A 24,728-nucleotide genomic window follows, 5' to 3' on the forward strand; every position below is an offset into this window, starting at 1 on the left:
GGGATCCAGAGGCTATTACTGAAAGAAAACAAGTAGGAGGTCAGTATAGCTTTCGGTATCATAACGGGACACATACAGGGTGGCTGATGAAAGCCGCTACCAAAAAAAAATGTAATAACTTTTTTTCTATTTAATAATAATAATTTAATAATTAATTTAATTAATTAATTAATTAATTTAATTAATAATAATTTAATAATTAATTTAATAATTTAATTTAACATGAATAAAAGAAAAATGTATTCCATACACCGAAAAAAAAATGTAGCAATATTCATCATTGTAGCAATATTCATCAACTACTACGAGCTCACTTATGTAAAGTAGTTGCGGCAAGTGATAGAATGTGTAGGGCATGCAGAAAGATTATGAGACGCTGGAGAATTTCCTATGTCATTGCCTGGCTTCGCGGCTAACAGATAACGGCATTTAGGTGGGTACATAGTACCAGACATGAACCAATTTAAAAGAGTGGCATGGAAAACAATTAAGGATTTTGTAGATAGCGCTGAATTCCTAACTTCGATTTTCTTTTTCTAGGTTACTTTTTTCGGATCTAGAGCGCACAACAAGCCGATTATTGGCTTAGGTGGTGGTATGGGTCGGATTAATATTCGCATCCTCTTTTCAACCTAACCTCACATAACCTAAGTTAAAAAATTGTTAACTTCGCGTCTTATTATTAAAGACAAGAATCTAAAATGAAGGTCAAAATAGCGTTGAAGTTTAGGAAATTGACCTTGGGACAAGAAAACGGTGAGCCGTTGTTAGAGACGAAAAATAGCTTTACAAATAGGAGCGTCTTGAAACGCTTTATTTTCTTTTAAGTTAAGTTATGATGCTAAGTTTAGAAGAAGAACTTTTTAGAAAACAACAATTGGGTAGTCATCTATGAAGTAAAATAAGAATCATTCAGCGATCAAAATTTGAAACGGGTGGTCATATCCGTCGGTGCATAGGAAATTTAATTATAAATAGCGTTTTAATTTTAAATATTGGTTCTTTAGCTCGTTTTCATTGTAAAAATCCTCATAGAGGGAAAAATCTTAAATATTGGGCCAACTTTTTTTGCAGTATAGGGTTATATGTTCCTATTACAAATACAAGTTTGCCCATGAACATTCCATTAACGAATAGGTGGAAGCTTCTCTCATATCAATGAGTGCTGTCCGATTCATGTTTAAGCTCAATGATAAGGGGCCTTCATTTTATAGCCGAGTGCGACACTGCTTTGGGGAAAAGTTTTTACATGTCATAGTCCCTCAACAATGTCGCTAGCATTAGGAGAGATAACCCTGCTGAAAATTTTTGTTCCTGATGTTCTCGCCAGGATTCAACCCCAGGCGTTCAGCGTCATAGGCGAACATGCCTCTCCGCTACGATGGCCTCCGGTGTGAGAGAGTCGAAAAAACTTAAAAAATCTACCGTTTGAGAATGGGTAGAGAAAGGTAATGTTGGGTTTAAGTGGCAATCTGCCATCAGGCTCACTTAGAAGTTTTCGTCCATTGTGATACCACAGAAACAGAAGAATGAAGATGCCTTCTAGTTCCTATCGTTGAACCATCCAGATCGCTTTAAAAAGCCCAGTAACTTGCGAATGTTCACATCCCCTAAATCAGACAGGTTCTCAAAGAAATGACAACCTAAAGTGGTACTCCTTCTGCCTGCCAGTGCGGACACACACACAGATGTTCTATAGTCTCTTCTTCTTCGATGTCCTCACAGCTTTTGTAAAAGTCGTTACTGACAACCTTCTGTCTGTCAGCATATTTTCCGATAAGACAACAACTTGTCATGACGGACACAGCAAAGCGGTAGACTTCAGATAAGGCCACATATTTTTGGAATGCTCACAGCCCCCTCTTTGCGACTATCTATCATTCGTTGTCCTTCGGGCCTGGTCCTGAAAACTTAGCTTACATGTTGCCTGAAAACATACCCACTGATTCCAGTTTCCCTAAAGGATAGGTTAACTCTTTGAGCTTTTGAGTGGTTAGAGCTGAGAAGTTAGCGAGACCATTTTCAAAATCATAACTCCCTGATTACGACAACTAAGAACAACCTTGCCGCAAAGAGTGTCCAAAACCAATTATCGATTTAAAAGTTATGCCGTTTGCAAGTTCAAAAATGTAAAAAATTTCTTTTTTTTCATTTTCATTGTTTTTCATTGTATCTAAAGGGTGATTTTTTAGCTATTATGTTTTTCGCACAATCTAGGCGGCCAATTGACCGGTTCCGAACGTGAAATAAAATGCTCACCGAACTTGTCTCTCAATAAGTCCATTGTTACGCATGCTGTTTGGCATGTGGCACCGTCTTGTTGAAACCATATGTAATGCAAGCCAAGCTCTTGCATTTGGGGCAAAAAAAGTGGGATATCATCTCACGATAGCGCTCACCATCCACAGTTACTTGACGATTCGCTTCATTTCTGATGAAGTACGGTCCAATGATGCCACTGGCCCATAAACCGCACCAAACCCATTGAGCCAGAAATGATAAAAATGAAATTAGCAAAAATGAGCGCTCGATGAATTTTGGGCAAAGAGAAGTTGGATATCATCTCACGATAGCGCTCACCATCCACAGTTATCTTACGATTCGATTAATTTTTGAAGCAGTACGGTTCAATGATGCCATCCCATAAACCGCACCAAACCTATTGAGCAAAAAATGAGAAAAAATGAACAAAAATGAGCGCGCGATAAACTTTCTTAACAGAGCACACATTTTGATAATAAAATTCAATAATTTGCAAGCGTTGTTCGTTTGTAAGACGATTCATTGCTAAATTATAAACCAAACTGAGGATGTTTGACAATAAAACAAAACACGAAATGTTTGTGAGCTGTTCAAATCATTGTTGCCAAAAAGATAAAAGCTAAAAAAACGCTCTTCAGATCTTTAGAGTACACTCTAAAGCCCACCTGGTCATCTAGTTTGATACCATCCATATAGAAGTCTATGTAACTTTTATTACCAGGGATATCATAGTTGCAATCGATTCTATCAGGAATAGTAGTACAGTACTTTTTAAAAAGGGGCTCAGATAGGATGTGGATTACATCCTATCCTATTGTAGCTTTTATATTTTTGGCAACACTGATTTAAACAGCTCACGCATCAGACATTGTATCAAGGATCACACAGTGTCCCTAGCCATCACATGACCATAGCCTCTTTTAGCCTCACGGCAGTAGTCGCAGCAAATTGTCTCTCCAGAATGTCCAGAGGCCTTAGGTGTGGCATTAAATTCAGTGCATTAGGTGTTGTGGTCCTCAGTGCGGTCCTCAGTGTGGTCCTGTGTGGCGCAAACAAGTCATCCTTTGGATCCGTTTGGTTATTGAACATTAGTTGGAACTTGGAAGCGTCGTCCACCAGACCACAACACCATATAGCATTATAGGTCTAACAACTGCAGTATATACCCAGTGCATGACATGCGGTTTAAACTCACCCAACTTTGGCCAATGGCTCTCTTGCAGGTGTATAGGTGTATATTTACAAAATGTTGGATTTGAAGTTCAATTTCCTGCCCAGCAAAATACCCAGGTATTTAAGGCTTTCAGTAAATGAAACATTCTTTCCTCCCAAGAAGGCAAGTGCCACCATAGGTAATTTGTATCTCCTGTTGAAAAGAACTTCATCGGTCTTGCACGGATTTACACCTTGACCACTTTCGGTAACCTAACTTTGCTGTGGCACGTACATCTTCTTGAAGTTTATCGCTTAGAGTTCTGGGAGGCCACCGTAGCGCAGAGGTTAGCATGTCCGCCTATGAAGCTGAATGCCTGGGTTCGAATCCTGGTGAGAACATCAGAAAAAATTTGTCAGCGGTGGGTTTCTCCTCCTAATGCTGGCAACATTTGTGAGGTACTTTGCCATGTAAAACTTCTTTCCAAAGAGGTGTCGCACTGCGGCAAGCCGTTCGGACTCGGCTATAGAAAGGAGGCCCCTTATCATTGAGCATAAATTTGAATCGGGCTGCACTCTTTGATATGTGTGAAGTTTGCCTCTGTTCCTTAGTGGAATGTTCATGGGCGAATTTTTGTATTTTTTGTTCTGGAAAACTTTCTCCTAACCCCAATAGTCACGTCATCAACATACGCAACCAGTTTTACGCCTTTTTTCTTCTAGACACAATAATTTGTTGTTAATGGCTATGTTGCAAAGTTTTTAATAGGTTATTTTGTAAGTAAGGCTATCCTCACTTTATCAAAAAGAATATTTTTTCAATTTACTTCTTTTCTGTATGAGTGTCACCACACATTTAATTTTTATAAAAATAATTTTGAAATGCTTATCATGTTTAGTTTTAGGTTTTTCCATGTTTTTGATAAAATTTTTGTTGAAAAAAAAAGTTCTATGAACTTTTTCAAGGAGAAAGCTGTTGATCTAGATATCGTCAGTTATTTTGTGACATCCCAAAATTTTAAAGTACACCTTAATGGCAGATTGTTCATACTTAAAGTTAGCAATATTTTGTGTATATGCTTAAGAAGTTCTTGTACAGTTTCATTTCCACTTTCGAATTTAAGAAAAAAATAAACTTAAAGTGGCCTTTAGGTTATTTCAAATCACTATTATTCATTGATTTTGTGTCAAGTCATTGTGGTACTCCATACTACTATTGCTACAACAGTCTTCGTCTCCTTGCCTATGTCTTTGTCTTTATCATTATTTTGTGTTAAGTTTGTTGGCTTATCATTTTTCGTTTCCTTTAGTGCTATTGGCAACAAGCAAAATATGGCTTCTTTACTATCTCTTGGTTACATCATCATTTTTGTGGTTTTTGTGGCTGGCAGCAGTGAGAAAGTGTTATGATTTTAGCCAAGTCACGTGCAAAGTGCGTCCGTTGTAGGCTTCTTCTTCTTTCTCTTCTAATGCAAAGTAAATTTTTTGTAAGCTTAACCTCAAACCCTTAATCATCACCACCATCAACACTCCAACTACCGCACCACCTGTATCCTTTCCCATACACATCCCAGGCGCTCCCTCATTTGTGCCGTACTCGAAACGCAGCCATCGCTTTCTCATCATCCATTGAGAAATGTGAAATGGAATATTGAAAACGCTATTGGCTAACGAAACCCAAAAACCAAAGAAGAAAACATGTGTAGCGTCCATCATTTCTGCCTACTTTTTGAAAGTATCATGTCATCATTCACCCTGCATCATCACCATCACCCCAACGAACAGCACACCAAAAATCCCTCACTATCTCTCTCAAAGAAAAAACAAACAAAAATCTGAGAGTGAAAAACAAACGTCCTGTGTCGTTAAATGTCTTACACCTGTGCTCGCATATTTTAACCTTAAATTACACAATTTCTAATCAAATTTTTCTTATCTTCACCGTTCTCTCTTTTTCCGACACCCAACAATACCACAACCACCACCACTGAACTAAAACTCAAACACACACTTGTACTTGGAAAAACAAACAAAAAATAATAACAAAAAATATTTTTCCAATTGAATTTTTTTGAAAAAAACAAATCCAAAAATTTTGTGGTTTAAAAAACCTCCCCCCTCCTCAATGAATATTCATCCATACAGAGCTCAACAGTAGCAGGCAGCAGCAGTGGCAAAACAAAGTCTAAAACAGCTTCCAAAAGGGATCCTCACTATGAATACAAGCAGATGATAAATGAAAAGGAAATGGAGGAGGAGGACGAGGTGGATGTGATAAAAGTAGAGCCTGTCTATATCATAGATGATGATGATGATGATGACGACGACGACGATGATGATGATGACGAGGATGAAGACGATGACGATGACGAAGAGGAAGGTGAACACCATTTGGCTACTCCCTCACCTGAAACTCACCCCGACACCGATTCTGACTTTTTTGAAAAACCCCTCCCTTCAAGGCATTATACCAGTGATTCTGAAAGTGATACCCAGAAACTACACAAAATCAGATTGCCGACTGCCTCGGGTCGCAGCACTCCTGATCTATCATCCCCCTCCTATGGCAATCAGCATAGAAAATCCGTTAGCTTTGACCTGAGTGGTGATGAACGCTCTCGATCTGATTATGAGCGTTCCAAGACACCCGAATATGCCTCTTCACGCCACTATGAATCGGAGCAGGAATACAACCCCTCCAAAGCACGTTTGCCACGCAAAGGTATTTTACGCTCTGCCAGTCCTTCTTCATCCAACAATTCTTCGCTGGAGAAAAAACGACCCGAGAAACTACCACCCCTGGTGCCCACGGTGGCACGTATCAAAGAGATTGAGTCGCCCGTGGTGCAACATGCCTCCCTCTCGAGATCCTCTTCTCCCAGCGCCACTGCTGCAACTCCCACCCGCCTAGGTAGTCCTCCACCGCCAGCCGAGAAAGTCTTGGTATCGCGAGAAATCGAGCGAGACAATCCCTTCCGTGAGGCCTTCCTGGACAAAGCACGCACCGATGATGAATACACCGAAATAGCCAAGGCCATATCCAAATCGCCGCGCTCACCCAAAGAGAATTATTTCTTTGGTCCCAAGTCGGGCTGGAAATCCAATGAGGATCTCTTGAATTCGGAGCGGGCCATGAGCTCAACACAACAAGCTTCCAAATCCACAGAAAACCTCTATAGCCAGCAAATGAAGAAAAAGCCACCGCCTCTGCTGCCCAAACCCAAGGTGGTAAAGAAGGCCGATTTGATGCGCAACTATGCCCTGGAGACGTTCCAAAACACCGATGTGGGCCATGGAGATTTTGCGGTATTCGAGCATGATCCCAATACCAATCAAATACATGAGGTGGCCAGGCCCACAACACCATCAGCCGTCCAAAAATTACCGGTAAGAGTTGCCGTATCGCCAAAAAGTCCCAGCCGACCCAAAGACAGTCCTCCTCCTCCTCCGGTAAATTTTGCCACCTTGCCCAAACTTCCGCCCAAAACGCAGCCGTCCCCCAAAATCACCATAGAGTCCGACTACATGGAAATCCTGCCGCCCCTTCCCCCACCAGTGCCCACAATGTATGCGGTGCCCTCCATAGACGAAGTGCCGCCTTCCCAGCGCCGTCCTGCCGATTTTATACACGAGAACTCGCCCGATAATATACTGGTCTCCGAGGAGGAGCATCGCCAGATTTTATTGCAGGAAAATGATCTGCGTAACCAGCTGCGAAGAACGAGCAGTAAAACACAAATACCAGAGCTGGGAGTGCCGCCTGAAAAGGCTCCACCGGTGCCTAGCAGTCAACGTCATATGGTAAATTCTCTTGCAGATGAAGACTTAGAGTTTCCCCTTCCCCCTACCCCAGAATCCTTTGGCCACGAAGACACATCCCTTCCCAGTACCTATAAGCTCCTGATCGAAGATACCTTCATCTTGCCCAGCCAAGCCAATGCTGATGGCAACAACAGCAACAATAGTAGTAACGCTTATCAGAGTGATGCTTCTGCTTCCTCCGCTTCTGCCCATCTTGTAAATACTAACCAAAAAAATTCTTCTTCTTCTTCTGTATCTTCTTCTTCTTCTCCCCCTAACGCTGACCAGCAACGTTTGGATTTAAGAGTGTCTGCCGCAACGGCTGGGCCCTCAAAGTCTGGCACCCACTCCAGGGCTGTGCCAATAAATGCAACCACCATCACCACTGCCAGTGCAGTAACCACCGTACATGGCCATCCTGATCCCCTGTCGCCAACACAAATCTTTCCCACAGCTCAAATTTTACCTGTCCAATATTCCAATCTGCCCCAGCCGCAACAGCCAAGTGCTGCCCATGTGCTGGCACCGGGACAGTCGATCATTACTTTGCCGGCAGGTGGTGGTGGTGGTGGTTATGTGTTGCTGCCACAAGCCTTGCTGGCGGGCGCTGGAGCTACGGGCTCGGCACACCATATTATAGTACAACAACAGCATACGCCACAATTGCATATGCATCAGCAGCGCATAGTGGTGAGTGAAGTCAATGAACAGCACCGACAAAACACCTTTAACAATAAGAACAACAACACAATCACCTCCAATGTCAACAGCTCCTCTAATAGCAATTCTAACAAAAGTCCCAAGCCTTTGCGCCAAGATGGCGAGCCCCCGCAAGTCACCTCACCTCCCACACCTTCGTATAGTGACTTGAAATTCCCTACCATTTCGGAAATTGTGGCCCAAAATACGGGCAATAATTATCAGAACACCACCACTTCGCCCATGGTAAATTTTTCCTCAACTTCTTCCTTTTCCATAGACTCCTCCACCTCTTCGCTGCATCGTCGTTTCAACTCACAAAACTTGAATGTGTTGAGCAACTACTATGAGCCCAACGATACTTTGGAGGAGGACATCTATTCCACCATCGAGGAGGAGGCTATTTATAGCAATACATCCTTTTTCGATTCAAGACGTAGCAGTGATACCTCATTAAATTGTCGTTCTTCTATGTCGCCTCCACCACCACCACTGCCACCCAAACGACCCCTGAAACCCACAAAATTGCGTAAAGCTCCTGCACCACCCGTAACGGGGTCCGGTGGTGCCCGCTCGCTTAAGTTGCGTTCACAATCGCAACCACAATTGAGCTTAACAGTCGACAATCAACGTCAGCGCCAGCGTCAGTCACCGCAGCCAACACCCACAACGCCAAGTGCCAGTGGCAAAGAGACTACGGTTTAAGAAGCTTCTGAGCCCTTTGCATGTGTGCGGGTGTTAAGGTTGTGGTGGCATGGCTTGGCTTGGCTTTGAGGATGGCGTTGGTAGTTTGTCTCAATTTTTTTTTGTTGTTCTCTATCGTTGGGTGGGGCAGTGGGTCTGTGTAATGAAACATTTAGGAAATTTTGTCATTAGTTTATATTAAGCCAATCGGTTTAATGCGGTTTTATTTCACTCCAAATTTGTGCTGGGGACTTTTGGATTTTGTTTTGGGTTTCCTTTTCTCTTTGGTTAGTGGATTCGGAATGTGGTCGGTCTGTCATCATTGCCACAGGCAGCCTGGACATAGAAAAGTTGGTCATTTAGTTTCATATCCATTGGATAACCACTTTCACTCTATCATCGTTGCTTTGATATCTGTGCGTTAGAGTTGTTGTTAAAGGATTTTTAGAATGCAGTTGGTGATACAGTGTTGGTAATTTGCATAAGGACAATTTTTTTAGGGAAAATTTCATAAAAATTTTGCTGCTAAAGAAATTTTTTAATTTTTCTTAGAAAAAAAAAAATTTATAAAGGAAATTTGGTAAAAAAATTAACTTAAGAGAAATTTTATTGAAATTTTGTATTAAAAGGAAATTTTGAAAATAATATTGTCTTTAGAGATTTTCTTTAATTTCATTTATTTTTTTATTATTCATTTTATTTATTATACCCTCCTCAATAGGATGGGGGTATACTAATTTCGTCATTCTGTTTGTAACTTCTCGACATATTCCTAATTCGATTTTTGATAGTTCGATTTAAGCTCATTCGATTTTTGATAAACCGATTTTCAATAATTCGATTTTCGATAGTTTGATTAAAGATTATTCGATTTTCATTAATTCGATTTTCGATTGTTCCAAGCTAGGTTTTCGAAAATTCGGTTTTGATTATTCGATTTTCAATGACTTGATTTTCCATAGTTCGATTTAATATTACTCGATTTTTAATAATCCGATTTTCAATAATTCGATTTTCGATAATTCCCGATTCTTGTTATCTCAAGCTCGGTTTTCGATTATGATAATTCGATTTTCATTAACTCGATTTTCGATAGTTCGATTTAAGATTATTCGATTTTTGGTAATCCGATTTTCAATAATTCTGTTTTCGATAATTCCCGATTCTGGTTATCTCAAGATCGGCTTTCGATTTTGATGATCCGATTTTCAATAACTTGATTTTCGATAGTTCGATTTAAAATTATTCGATTTTTGATAATACGATTTTCAATAATTCGGTTTTCGATAATTCCCTATTCTGGTTATCTCACGCTCGATTTTCGATTTTGAGAATTCGATTTTCAATAACTCGATTTTCGATATTTCGGTTTAAGATTATTCGATAATCTATTTATAAAGTAAATATATATTTCGCCTTTTTACTTCTTATTTATTTTAAATATTTTATTTTATTTTATTTTATTTTGTTTTATTTTATTAAAATTTATTTTATTTTATATATTTTATTTTTTTATTTTATTTTATTTTATTTTGTTTTATTTTATTTTATTTTATTTTATTTTATTTTATTTTATTTTATTTTATTTTATTTTATTTTATTTTATTTTATTTTATTTTATTTTATTTTATTTTATTTTATTTTATTTTATTTTATTTTATTTTATTTTATTTTATTTTATTTTATTTTATTTTATTTTATTTTATTTTATTTTATTTTATTTTATTTTATTTTATTAAAATTTATTTTATTTTATATATTTTTTTTTTTATTTTATTTTATTTTTTTTTTTTATTTCATTTTATTTTATTTTTATTGACATTAAACAAAAAGTTTTTTTGTCTTATTAAACCTACACAATTTTCCGTTACTGTCATTTTCTAAGCCCTTCCAACATAAAAAAAAAACATGCAGTGATTATTCCCTAATTCCCCAATGAACCTTTCATAAGGATTTTTCGATTGCCATCTGATGTGGGTTGAGCTGATATAAATCCAACTTTTAGTAGAGACTTCTAACGCATGGTTGATTTTGTCACTTCCTTTCTTTTCCGTTGTCCTTTTCCTGAAGTCTTCTCAATTGCCTTTAGGATTTTAGGCCAGCCGCAATCAAACTGTCTGGCCACTTAAAACCAGTAAGCCTAGCGATCTATTTATTAACTTTAACAAATACAAAGACAATTTTCCAAGAAAAAAAAAAACGCCGCCAAATGAGGGTTGTTATGCAAAAAGGCAAAATAGAGGCGGCAATGCTGCGCATTGTTATTTAAATGACAATTTTTTCATTGGCAGATAATTGTATTTTCCGTTTGTATTAAATTAAGTAAACGGAGGTGGTGAAGTGGGGGACAATTTCATTTTGCCATAGGCATTTGCATAACATTGCAAAAAACAGATGTCCCCTTAAACAAATTTTTGAAGACCGCGCTGGCGATGATAATGATGTCTGCGTTAAAGCTTTGCTTATGACATTCAATCATTTCATGGCTAAGATAGCCTGTGGCTGTTATTTTTCTGTGTTGGTTTTCCAATTTAATTCCTGTCCTTTTGTTCCTGCGTTTATTCCTTGGCTTTCATTGTCTGACCCGGCATACAAGTGGTCCCAACACATACAAAAAGTCAAGCAGTCATCGTCACCATCATCATTTTTTACCCCACCCCACCCCAATCGCCATCCTCATCAACACCATTTGAGGTTGTCAATATTTTGTGATTTTTCAAGGGTGTCCCTAAGCCTCCTCTTCTTCTTGAGTACTTATGGTTTTCACTTTTGTTATCCTGTAAAAGTACTGTGGAAAATCTTAATGAGAATGATAATGGTTTGTTTGATAATTAAAATGGTAATTTCTTTTCTTATATCTGGTGTTTGGTGGAAAATTCAATTTCTTTAAGTTTTTCGGTAGAGAAAATGGAAAGGGTGATGTTTTACTTTGGATATAAGATGATGAAAAATTCAATTGAGAAAGGGCGAACAACTTACATAAGAAATTTTCTCTAAACCAAAATTTCCCTCAAACTTTCTCTAAAGACAAAATTTCCATTAAATTTTCTCTAAAGACGAAATTTGCATGAAATTTTCTCTTAAGACAAAACTTCCATGAAATTTTCTCTAAAGACAAAATTTCCATGAAATTTTCTCTAAAGTCAAAACTTTAATGAAATTTTCTCTAAAGACAAAATTTCCATGAAATTTTCTTTAAGACAAAATTTCCATGAAATTTTCACTAAAGACAAAATTTCCATGAAATTTTCTCTAAAGACAAAATTTCCATGAAATTTTCTCTAAAGACAAAATTTCCATGAAATTTTCTCTAAAGACAAAATTTCCATGAAATTTTCTCTAAAGACAAAATTTCCATGAAATTTTCTCTAAAGAAAAAATTTCCATGAAATTTTCTCTAAAGACAAATTTTCCATGAAATTTTCTCTAAAGACAAATTTTCCATGAAATTTTCTCTAAAGACAAAATTTCCATGAAATTTTCTCTAAAGACAAAATTTCCATGGAATTTTCTCTAAAGACAAATATTCCATGAAATTTTCTCTAAAGACAAAATTTCCATGAAATTTTCTCTAAAGACAAAATTTCCATGAAATTTTCTCTAAAGACAAAATTTCCATGAAATTTTCTCTAAAGACAAAATTTCCATGAAATTTTCTCTAAAGACAAAATTTCCATGAAATTTTCTCTAAAGACAAAATTTCCATGAAATTTTCTCTAAAGACAAAATTTCCATGAAATTTTCTATAAAGACAAAATTTCCATGAAATTTTCTCTAAAGACAAAATTTCCATGAAATTTTCTCTAAAGACAAAATTTCCATGAAATTTTCTCTAAAGACAAAATTTCCTGAAATTTTCTCTAAAGACAAAATTTCCATGAAATTTTCTCTAAAGACAAAATTTCCATGAAATTTTCTCTAAAGACAAAATTTCCATGAAATTTTCTCTAATGACGAAACTTTAAGCAAATTTTCTCTACAGGCAATTTTAGCGGTGGCTATCCACTCGCCTCCTAATGATGGAGGGGAAACTTCTCCATGTAGAAACTACTCGCCGTTCGGACTTGGCTATAAAAAGGAGGCCCCTTATCATTGAGCTTAAACTTGAATCAGACAACACTCATTTATATGTGGGAAGTTTGTCCCTGTTCCTTAATGGAGTGTTTATCGAAAAATTTTAGGACGAAACACATGCACAAGGAAGGAACAGCTAGTGAGACAAGGTGGCGAATTTGGAAAATGACCTACAAATGTGTCTTAAGGTGTATGGTTATTATTTGGGGGTTCTTATTTCTCTCACCAAGGACGAAAAATGTCTTACCATAGCTGGTATATGTGATAATCTCTGCCTTTCCTTTTCCATTGCAATAAATCGTCGATCACTAAGTTTGACTCGAAAAAGATAAATGGACACAAAATCTTCATAAAATATTTATCTACAACCTAGCAGGTGAGAAAACTATCAAAAGAATATCTTTATGTAGCCCTTTCTCTACATGGCTATTCACCAAAATAGCGAGTCGTAATTAGGTAATGGTCTTATAACTCCACTGTAGAGCCATGGCACGCAAGTCCCATCATCTGTGATCGTACAGAGTACATGGTACTTCCAGATCTGTTTCCTGTCCAAGATCAATTCCAAATACTTGATCTTATCTGCCCACCTTTGGTTTCCTAGTAAACAGGCAGATTTTAGTCTCCCCAAGGTTGACTTTCAGACCCATGGGTATAGTCCAGTCGTATGACATCCCCAAACCCCTTTAAGTATTTCCGCATAGGCGATTCCAATTCCTAACCCATAGAGCTTTAAAGACATTGTCTGTGAGTTCAAATCCCTCTTCAGTTATAGGAGATGCGATAAAATGTCCCTACGCATTAAGTGTAGTATTTTATTCAGTACAACAGATAGTGTCATCTTCAGTGCGGCTGTGATGATGATGCGCCTATCTCGTCGTTTGTCAGATTATTTTGATATTTTTAGTGGGCGCTGATGCAGAACGCATGCGAGTCGAGCTTATTGGTGCTTATTTTCATGCGACAAGAAAATTTGTCTATAACACAGTGTATGCGAGAATCAGCGCTGATCGGTGTAAAACTTCAGTTCGTTTCATGTGTGTTTGCAATGCGATTGGAAAAACATCCAATTACACTGAAGGATAGTGAATTTGGTGAATTTCTTTATACACAAGCTTGTTTTCATTGATTTGCATGTAACCAGTTTTATCGCACTGACAGTCTTTATCGCTTTGACACTCTTGGCTCGGCTTGCAGCGCGTACTCTGTTCGCAGCCTTAGTATCACCTATGTCAACGGCTCCATTTAGGTTACATAGACTGTCAAGACGTTTGCCTTTTAGGGGTTTTATCACATTATCTGCTTATTATAAGGTATCAAAAGTATGTCGAATAGCATCTTGAAGATATAGTGGTAGATGATGATTCTTTCTACCGACTGCAATCCCCATTAGGGCCTGCTGCTATTTAGAATTTCTTAAAAAAATATTTTATTTGACTTGTATCGACCTACATTTATTTTCGTTGACTTGTATGTAACCAGTTTTATCGCACTGACAGTCTTTATCGCTTTGACAATCTTGGCTCGGCTTTCAGAGCGTACTCTGTTCGCAGCCTTAGTATCATCTATGTCAACGGCTCCATTTAGGTTACATAGACTGTCAAGACGTTTGCCTTTTAGGGGTTTTATCACATTATCTGCTTATTATAAGGTATCAAAAGTATGTCGAATAGCATCTTGAAGATATAGTGGTAGATGATGATTCTTTCTACCGACTGTAATCCCCATTAGGGCCTGCTGCTATTTAGAATTTCTTAAAAAATTATTTTATTTGACTTGTATCGACCTACATTAATTTTCGTTGACTTGTATGTAACCAGTTTTATCGCACTGACAGTCTTTATCGCTTTGACAATCTTGGCTCGGCTTTCAGAGCGTACTCTGTTCGCAGCCTTAGTATCATCTATGTCAACGGCTCCATTTAGGTTACATAGACTGTCAAGACGTTTGCCTTTTAGGGGTTTTATCACATTATCTGCTTATTATAAGGTATCAAAAGTACCTTGAATAGCATCTTGAAGATACAGTGGTATATGATAATTCCTTCTACCGACTATAATCCCCATTAGGGCCTGCTGCTATCTACAATTCCTACAAAATATAGTTCACCAGCTTAAAGAACCAATGAAATTCATGCTGTACTCATACCTCACCATAAATTTCCATCACTCCAAAAGGAATTCTTTACCTTTTCTCCAAATAACTTTAGCTCTAAATGAGGCAGGTTTATAGTAATTTAAAGTGCTGTTGTTTTAATGTCTGTGTGTGTGGGCAACAACGAAACAAACGAACGAATTAAACGAACATTCCCACTTTTTTTTTTTTATAAACAAAAACTTTTGCCTTACTACTCTCGAACCAACCTACTGACCAAAAACGAGCAACCCAACGACAATAAACGAAGGACATTCCATCACAAACAAACAATGAGACAAAAACACATTGAAGCCAGCAGACCCTTAGAGAAAGTTTTTACATTAAAATTAAGGGTATCTTACAAATGACTTTTTAGCCTCTTCGAAAGTTTTAAGTACTACACCTTTAATGTGTTTTTTTTTGTTTTTTGTTTTAATTTTAAATTTTAGCCTTAATTTAAAGACATAAGTAAATTACTTTTTTCCTAACTTAAGCGTGTAGTCCATAAAAGCTAAAAGAGATATATACACATAAAAAGTATTCCATTGCAGTATTTAAGAAAGAAGAGCCTAAAAGAAAACCCAAAAAAAAAAAGAAATACAAATTTGTAGCATCCTTTAATTAAGACAAAGGATTTATGCAAACTAAAAACAATGCCAAAGCAACTTTGATGGTGTTCTAGTAGTCGGACAACTACTGTACACAAATGCAAACAAAGTCTTTGTGCTCTTTATACTGAATCAGAGGGTATTCTACAACATCTGTAATGGCAATAGCCCTTAGTAAGCCCCTAATACTTTGAATATAGTAAATTTTTTTTGTATAAAATATTTTTTATTGTTTGTTCTATTTTTTAAAATACCCCAGTCTGTGCATTTGTTTTTGCTGTTTTGACTTTGATAACATTGTTAAATTTATATATAGTTTTTGTTTAACTTAAATTTGTCTCTCTCCACTCTCCCTCTCCTTTTCCCATATGCCTGGAGTATTCCTTTCTATGTACAATCCCCAATGGGCATTCACTAAAAAAAGTTACTTTAGCAGATAAATTTTTATTTGATTTTTAGTGTTATTTTTACTATTTTTGTTCTATAAATACATCATATACACATATATATAGAAATATACAAATACATATGGGACATTTCCCAAAAATTTTAACAACACTTAGGAAATAAACTGAAAGATATATTATGTTATTGTTATTAATAATTACCCATATAGAAAAATTGGCAACCGTCAAAATATGTAGGTGATTTGATTATGGAAGAAAGGTTAATGATCAACATTTATATCTTACCAACTAATATTAGTGACACCAAAAGGTTTATCCAAAAAAAGAATAAAAATAATAATAACAATAATAACTAATTTTGGTGACACCTTTTTTAGCATCATAATCAAAAAAAAAAAACGGAAATAATAATCATAACACATTTACCAATATTTTGTGAAGAACAAATCTATTGGTGTATCTTCCTCGTATTATTGTCTTGTGGTATGAATCCAATACTTTACATAAATCTGAATCGATTTTGATATACACAGTGTGGCTCAGATCGGTTATGGATAAATCCGTGCAAAATTATAACGACAATGGCATTTTAAATGATAATAGGGCATCGCATATACATGAGAGATGCATCTTAATCTGAACCAACGATGATAATGATATAAGTCAGAAATAAACAGATAAGTTAAATATTGGGTTGCCCAAAAAGTAATTGCGGATTTTTCATATAGTCGGCGTTGACAAATTTCACAGCTTGTGACTCTGTAATTGCATTCTTTCTTCTGTCAGTTATCAGCTGTTACTTTTAGCTTGCTTTAGAAAAAAAGTGTAAAAAAAGTATATTTGATTAAAGTTCATTCTAAGTTTTATTAAAAATGCATTTACTTTCTTTTAAAAAATCCGCAATTACTTTTTGGGCAACCCAATATAAACAAATGTTGTTGTTGTTGTAGCAGTTTATTGTGTTCTATCTATCGTCTGCTTAATGCTGTTGAGTGTCAAGACCTATTAACTCTGCGACTGAGATGAGGTGCTTCCACAGGGATCTGGGTCTGGCCGGGCAGTTAAACAGATGACATGTATCGTGCGGTCCCTGGTTACAATCGGGACATACATTTTCATCACGTCGGCATCAATCCTAGCTCTGTGGGAATTGAGGCGATTGCATCTGCCGGAACGTAATTGAGCCAGAACTACTCTGGTTTGCCGGGGGAGGTCGATTTCTTCAGGTGAAATGGGTGGCGGTCGTTCTCCAAGGACTACATTCACCCAGTAGCCAATTACCGCATCTGGTAACGTGTCTGCATGAATGTTGTTTAGACCTGCTTGATCTAGAGGTTCTCTCTTGTAGCGCTTAACCTCACGCTCCAGATCATGCAGATCTACCTTAAGGCTTCTTGGTGATGGATATCTATCCACAAGGTGATGATTTCGATGGTCTCTGTGATAACAGACCAAAAGGTATTGCTTAGACAGCATATAGTTATGTCTTCGCACTGATAAGATCTTTGTCTCCTGTTGGAGGTGGTCCACATGAGAACTGAGGAGACAGTTCGGGCAGGGCGCCATTCTCACAGATCTGCATATTATTCCACTGCGTGTCACAAAGTTGACGAGACCACACTGGCGCTGTATAACTTACCACAGACCGGCCAACAGCTTTGTACGTGGTCAACAAGGTTTCTTTGTCTGCACCCCAAGTGCTGCCAGCAAGTGACTTGAGGACCTTGTTTCTACTTTTGAATTTATCGCAAATTGCTGAACCATGTGAGGACAATGTGTAAGAGTTGTCATATGTGACGCCAAGTATTTTGGGACACTTGATGGTCGGAATCATTTCTCCATCGACCATCACAATCAGCTCAGTATTCAGTAAACAATGTGGCTGAAGATTTGGTGGCGGATATCTTCAGATATCTTGCAACGAAATATGAGGCAGGTTCGTTGAGGTAGACGTTCAACCTATCGCAGATGTCATCAATGGGTGAGGGGCCTGATGCCATGATCGTGCAATCGTCCGCATATGATACGATCTCTATTCCGTGTGGAGGGAGTGGAATGGAGGATAGGCAGAGGTTAAACAGTGCCGGAGATATCACACCCACCTTGGGGAACTCCCTGTTTCACTCTACGGTGTTTCGACTTCTTATCCCTAAATTCCACAAATGAATGGCGACCACACATATAATTCGCGCACATCGTTTCAGGCCTGGCTGGAGGGACGTGTTGGCGATGTCCTCAAATAATTTGGCATGGCTGACCGTGTCGAATGCCTGGGCTGATTGAAGCCACGGAAAATGTGTGCGGTGATGGCATGCAAAGCTGTTGTTGTGCTGTGCAGCCTTCGAAATTCATGTTGATGCTCGGCGAATGGAAATTCTCCTACGAGACTCGGGAGGAGTAATGCCTCAAGCGTCTTTGCCACTGGTGAGAGAAGGGAGATCGGTCTGTACGACTCCCCCAAACTCGGGTCTTTTCCAGGCTTCAGTAGCGGTATCACTCTGCCCATTTTCCAGACATCGGGAACAGTGGTAAGGTACTCAACTTCAGGTGAATTCAGATTCTTCAACATCAATGTAGAGATTCCGTCGGGGCCCAACGCCTTGGAAGATTTGGCGCCACGGATGACATTCGTAACTTCGTCCCCGGTAAATTGTCATGGCTGTTCATATTCTCGGAGACCAAGAATACGTCGAATGGCTCTCCTCCTTGGCCTGTCTCTCTCGCGATGCACAATAAATTGACGGTTGAACAACCTGGCGCATCTCTTCGGATCAGCCACGGTTATTTCGCCAAAAGTGACTGAGGTCCTGTCATCCCAGTGACTGAGTGAATTAACAGTAGTCCACAGTTTGCCTACACCGGTGCCTAAGTTACATTGCTCCAAGTGTACCAGCCACAAATTCCGCTTATGTTCGTTGACTACCTTGTTTATATCCAGATTCAGCTCGCTAATTATGGGGTTAGGGGGGTCCATATCACGAATCCCATCACGCTCATTTGCGAGTACCACTGCTTGCGCCAGGAAATTGAGCCGCACTTGGGCCGTATTCGACCGGCTGGTATGAAGTGAGCGGCTGCTGCGTTAATGATGTCTCGCAATTTCCTCTCGGTCACAAGCACATCAGAGGTGGGTGGCAGTTCACTGAAGCGGCGATTGGTATACTCTCTGAAGCCAGTTCAATCGGTCTTCTTATGATTGATAAACATCCGGCGCTTAGAGGTCATGATGTCGGGTGGTCGGTCGATGGTGAGAATTATGGGGAGACGGTCTGACCCCAAAGAGATAACGGCTTGCCAGGATACGTCATTCAAGAGATCAGGGGATGCAATGGTGATGTCTGGCTAGCTGCTGCACCTCCTCGTAATCCTAGTGGGGGCATCCTCATTCACCGTGTAAAACGACGACGACGCTTCTGACCCACTGCTGGCTATGTTCGCACAGCACCTTGCGACATAGCCAGTATGACTATTCTCCCGTAGTGAAGTGAGGCCAGAGCAAGATCGGAAATGTACCCACTCCATGCACCGGTTACACCTCACCGACACCGACCGATGATGAAGGCGGTTCTGGCAAACCGAACAAAACCAGGGTCCGGGGTTCTTTTCAATCCCGGCACGGACCAAAAGCGTGCGGAGAAGGCACTCCGGGATGTGCCTCTCCCATGACGAAAAAAGACAACAAACACGTACACTGAGGCGGCAGCCCTTGCCGATGAGGATTGCATCGGGTCAATCCGGTGCGTACAACCGGCTGCCATGGGATTGAATATAAACAGTCGCCAAATTTCCTGTAGATTTGCCATTTTCATACCCTCCATCATAGGATGGGGGTATACTAATTTCGTCATTCTGTTTGAAACTACTCGAAACATTCATCTGAGACCCCATAAAGAACGTATATTCTTGATCGTCGTGACATGTTATGTCGATCTAGCCATGTCCGTCCGTCTGTCTGTCGAAAGCATCCTAACTTTCGAAGGAATAAAGCTAGCCGCTTGAAACTTTGCACAAATATTTCTTATTAGTGTAGGTCGGTTGGGATTGTAAATGGGCCATATCGGTCCATTTTTTGATATAGCTGCCCTATAAACCGATCTGGGGTCTTGATTTCTTGAACCTCTAGAGGGGGCAATTCTTATCCAATTGGAATAAAATTTTGCACGACGTGTTTCGCTATGACTTCCAATAACTGTGCCGAGTATGGTTCAAATCGGTCCATAATCTGATATAGCTGTCATATAAACCAATCTTTCGTCTTGATTTCTTGAGCCTCTAGAGGGCGCAATTCTTATCCGATTGGAATGAAATTTTGCACGAAGTATTTTGTTATGATATCTAACAACTGTGCTAAGTATGGTTCAAATCGGTCGATAACTTGATATAGCTGCAATATAAACCGATCTGGGGTCTTGACTTCTTGAGCGTCTAGAGAGCGCAATTCTTATCCGATTGGAATTAAATTTTCTACGACGTGTTTCGCTATGACTTCTAACAACTGCGCTAAATTAGGTTCAAATCGGTCTATAACCTGATATAGTTGACATATAAACCGATCTGGGGACTTGACTTCTTGAGGTTCTAGAGGGCGCAATTCCTATCCAATTTGGATGAAATTTTGCACGACGTGTTTTGCTATGACTTCCAGCAATTGTGCTAAGTTAGGTTCAAATCGGTCAATAACCTGATACAGCTGTCATATAAACCGATCTGGGGACTTGACTTCTTGAGCTTCTAGAGGGCGCAAATCATACATTGGTTGAAATTTTCCATGACGTTTTTTTTTATTTCAACAACTGTGCCAAATAAGGTTCAAATTGGTCAATAACTCGATTTAGCTGCCATATAAATCGATCTGGGATCGTGACTTCTTGATCCTCTAGAGGCGCAATTCTCATCCGATTTGGCAGAAATTTTGTACAAAGGCTCCCATGGCCTCCAACATTCGTGTCAAATATAGTCTGAATCGGCCTTTAGCCTAAAACAACCCCATATAAACCGATCTCCCTATTTTTTCGAATTGTTTGAAATTTTACACAATGACTTCCAACATTCAATTCAATTATGGTCCAAATTGGATCATAACTGAAGATGCCGGGAAAAGAACTCGACAAATGCAATCCATGGTGGAGGGTATATAAGAATCGGCCTGGCACTATTGTTTTTTTTTTCTTACGAATTTCTGCAGGTGTTCTATACTTTACCGCAGCTGTAGTGTCGTGTAAAGCCTTAACTTACATTTTTCTCTGGAATATCCCATACATCCTCACAGCATAACATAAACGGAAATGCTATAACAGATTTCCCTAGATTTTAATTGCTATGGTGGTGCAGTCCACATTCACACATTGACTGTGGCAGTGGTATGTGTGGCGACCACCACACTGCCACAACTTTAGTATTTATATATTTATGTTAGTGTGTGTGTGTGAAGTCTATATTTTTTTAAGCGAAGCTTTGTTTATTTTATTTTACATCATATTTGTATTTAAATAAATACCAGCACATTGGAAAATATTTGCATATTTGTATTCGTACAACACCATTGAACGGATAACATCATGGCAGTGAATATGGTATTGCAACAATTTTGCTAGTTTCCGTTTCCTTCTGCCCCCAAATACACTTTCATTCATTGTTATTGATTTGTTTTAGGAATAACAAATAACAAATAAAAAATTACAAATTTTTAGAACTACAATACAACAGTAAACAAAACAAATTCTTGATTGTTTCAAATAATAATTGTAATTATTTCTTATTTGTTGGTGTTTATTTTGTTTTTAAGAAGAAAAAAAAAAATAAATAATTGCATTTCAATGCAATTTCATTTTTATTTTTATGGAAATTTGAAGAAGAAAAAATATCTATGAAAAAATTACTACTGTTGCTGTTTTCTTTTGTGTTTGTCCCCCACTCTAGACCATAACAATGCAAATCGTTTTTGAATATTCATAGTTATGTGTCTATGTTTTTTTTCTCACAGCCATAAGTATAGGTCATGGGAAAACTGAGCGTTTTTTTACTTTTGTTTATTGAGGTTTTTTTGTTTCGCTATAAGCCATTTACAGTACATTAAACTTTAATAAACTATCGTGTTGATGCAGCAGTGGCAATTAAATGAGATTAGGCATAGTTTTAGCTTATTGTCTATTGTCAATGGTTGATGGGCATTGTTAAGTATGAAACTTTTTGACTTTGAAAATATATGCTTGAAGATCTGGCTGATTAAAATCAAAAAAAAAAAATTCATAGATTCTCTAAAATTAATATTAAGTGTCTACATAGATGAGTTAAATATTCAATGTTATTGAAATAGAACTAAAACAAGTAAAAAGGTGTAAAGTTCGGCCGAGCCGAATTTTGGATACCCACCACCTCGGGTATATATGTAAACCATCTTTCGTCAAAATCCGGTGCAAAATTAATACCTTATGCACCACAGCAGCTATATCAATATATGTTCCGATTTGGACCAAATACTAATAAGTAAAAGTCATTGTTCAATTGTAGTTATATCTAAAAATAAACCCATCTGAACCATATACGACACGGATATCGAAAAGCACAACATAAGTCAGTGTGTCAAATTTCAGTGAAATTGGATTAAAAATGTGCCTTTTATGGGGCCAAGACTTTAAATCGAGAGATCGGTCTATATGGCATCTATATGCAAATCTTGATCGATCTAGACCAAATTGCAGAAATATGTGGAGGGGCTTAACTTAACTCTTTGTCCCAGATGTCGGCAACTTCGGACAATAAATGCGCTTTTTATGGCCCACAAAACCTAAAAATGCGAGATCGGTCTATATGGCAGCTATATCCAAATCTGGACCGATCTGAGGCAAATTGACGAAGGATGTTGAAGGGCCTAACACAACTCACTGTCCCAAATTTCAGCAAAATCGGATAATAAATGTGGCTTTTATGGGCCTAAGACCCTAAATCGGAAGACCGGTCTATATGGCAGCTATATCCAAATCTGGACCGATCTGAGCCAAATTGACGACGGATGTTGAAGGGCCTAACACAACTCACTATGCCAAATTTCAGCAAAATCGGATAATAAATGTTGCTTTAATGGGCCTAAGACCCTAAATCGGAGGAACGGTCTATATGGCAGTTATATCCAAATCTCGACCGATCTGAGCCAAATTGACGAATGATGTCAAAGGGCCTAACACAACTCACTATCCCAAATTTCAGCAAAATCGGATAATAACTGGCTTTTATGGGCCTAAGACTCTAAATCGGAGGATCGGTCTATATGGGGGCTATATCAAGATATAGTCCGATATAGCCCATCTTCAAACTTAACCTGCTTAATGACAAAAAAAAAGAATCTGTGCAAAGTTTCAGCTCAATATCTCTATTTTTAAAGACTGTAGGATAAATTCAACAGGCAGACGGACGGACATGTCTAGATCGTCTTAGATTTTTACGCTGATCAAGAATATATATATACTTTATAGGATCGGAAATGGATATTTCGATGTGTTGCAAACGGAATGACAAAATGAATATGCCCCCATTCGTCGGTGGTGGGTATAAAAACGAAATGTTAAGTTATAGGCTGACAAATACTTGGACACAAAGTTCGACCATGGGCAATTTTACGAGAGCAGGGTCTCAAATGCATTTTTCATGCTCTCAAAACTGACCTGGACCATATGCAGCATGAATGCCATTGAGTAAAATTCCACTTGCTGGGTCGTTTTCTATTGGTGCCAAATTTGACTTGATTATTAGGGATGTATTTGACAAAAAGTACTGTACCACTATTCCTGATAGAACCGATTGGAACTACGATATCCCTGGTAACATAGACTTCTATACAGATGGTTCCAAAATAAACGACCAGGTGGGCTTTGGAGTGTACTCTAAATATCTGGAACTGGTCGCGTCGAAAAGATTACCCGACGATTGTAGTATGTATTAAGCGGAGATCCTTGCAATTAAGGAAGTGGTGGAATGGCTAAGATATACTGTCATTACGACGATTGGCATAGATATCTTCTCCGACAGCCAATAAATCCCTGGAGAACGTATTTCTGAACACTAAAACCGCCCTCGACTGTTGCAGATCTCTCAACGAGTTGGCTGAACAGTTTAAAATTTATCTTTTCTGGGTGCCGAGCCACAGAGATATCTCAGGGAATTGTAAAGCGGACGAGCTGGCTAGACTAGGGACCACCCTACACATTCCAGGGTTACGGGAATCTGTAGGTATACCTCTTGCGACATGTAAGCTAAGTTTTCAGGACTAGGCCCGAAGGACAACGAATGATAGATGGTCACCAAGACGGGGCTCTGAGCATTCCAAAACTATGTGGCCTAATCTAGACTTGAAGAGAACTACTGCTTAGCTGTCATTGGCTAGAACAGACGTCTCAGTCATTGTGTCGGTCATGACAGGTCACTGTCTAATCGGAAAACATGCTGACAGACTGAAGGTTGCCAGCAACGACTTTTGTAGAAGCTGTAGGGACATCGAGGAAGAAGAGACTATAGAACACTTTCTGTGTGTGTGTCCCGCACTAGCAGTTAGAAGGAGTTTCACTTTAGGTTCTCATTTCTTTGAGAACCTGTCTGATTTGGCGGAAGTGAACATTTGCAAGTTATTGGACTTTTTAAAAAGATCTGAATGGTTCAGCGGTAGGAACTAGAAGGCATCTTCCTTCTTCTGTTACTGTGGTATCACAATGGACTAAAATGTCCGTCTGATGGCAGACTGACACTTAAACCTAACCTAACCTAGGGACGTATTTCACTTGGTGATTGTGAATTGTAAGTGGCACAACAGCTAATATTTTAGTCAAATCAGATGAAAAATGTGTCGTCTAAATGCTCACGAAGTTAAATAAGTTAAATAGAGAGATGCGTGCTTTCAACTGATAGACGTAGG

The 24,728-nt window shown here is 38.5% G+C and overlaps 1 protein-coding gene across 16 annotated transcripts in view; it reads left to right on the forward strand.

The window, feature by feature from the left end:
• LOC106081822 (protein lap4) overlaps positions 1-24,728 on the forward strand; it is a 704,386-nt gene that overhangs the window by 523,625 nt on the left and 156,033 nt on the right. For 13 of the 16 annotated variants that reach the window (XM_059364098.1, XM_059364099.1, XM_059364100.1 and 10 more), the window contains 2 exons: positions 5,560-7,215; positions 7,504-7,905. The exons of 1 other annotated variant lie outside the window; for it this stretch is intronic. In XM_059364098.1, the coding sequence (XP_059220081.1) occupies positions 5,560-7,215; positions 7,504-7,905 (2,058 nt within the window). The remainder of the gene's footprint in view (positions 1-5,559; positions 7,216-7,503; positions 7,906-24,728) is intronic. 2 more of the 16 variants (XM_059364094.1, XM_059364093.1) reach the window with 2 other exon arrangements.

The sequence above is a fragment of the Stomoxys calcitrans genome, chromosome 2, assembly GCF_963082655.1.
Source record: "Stomoxys calcitrans chromosome 2, idStoCalc2.1, whole genome shotgun sequence".
NCBI classification, from domain to species: domain Eukaryota; kingdom Metazoa; phylum Arthropoda; class Insecta; order Diptera; family Muscidae; genus Stomoxys; species Stomoxys calcitrans.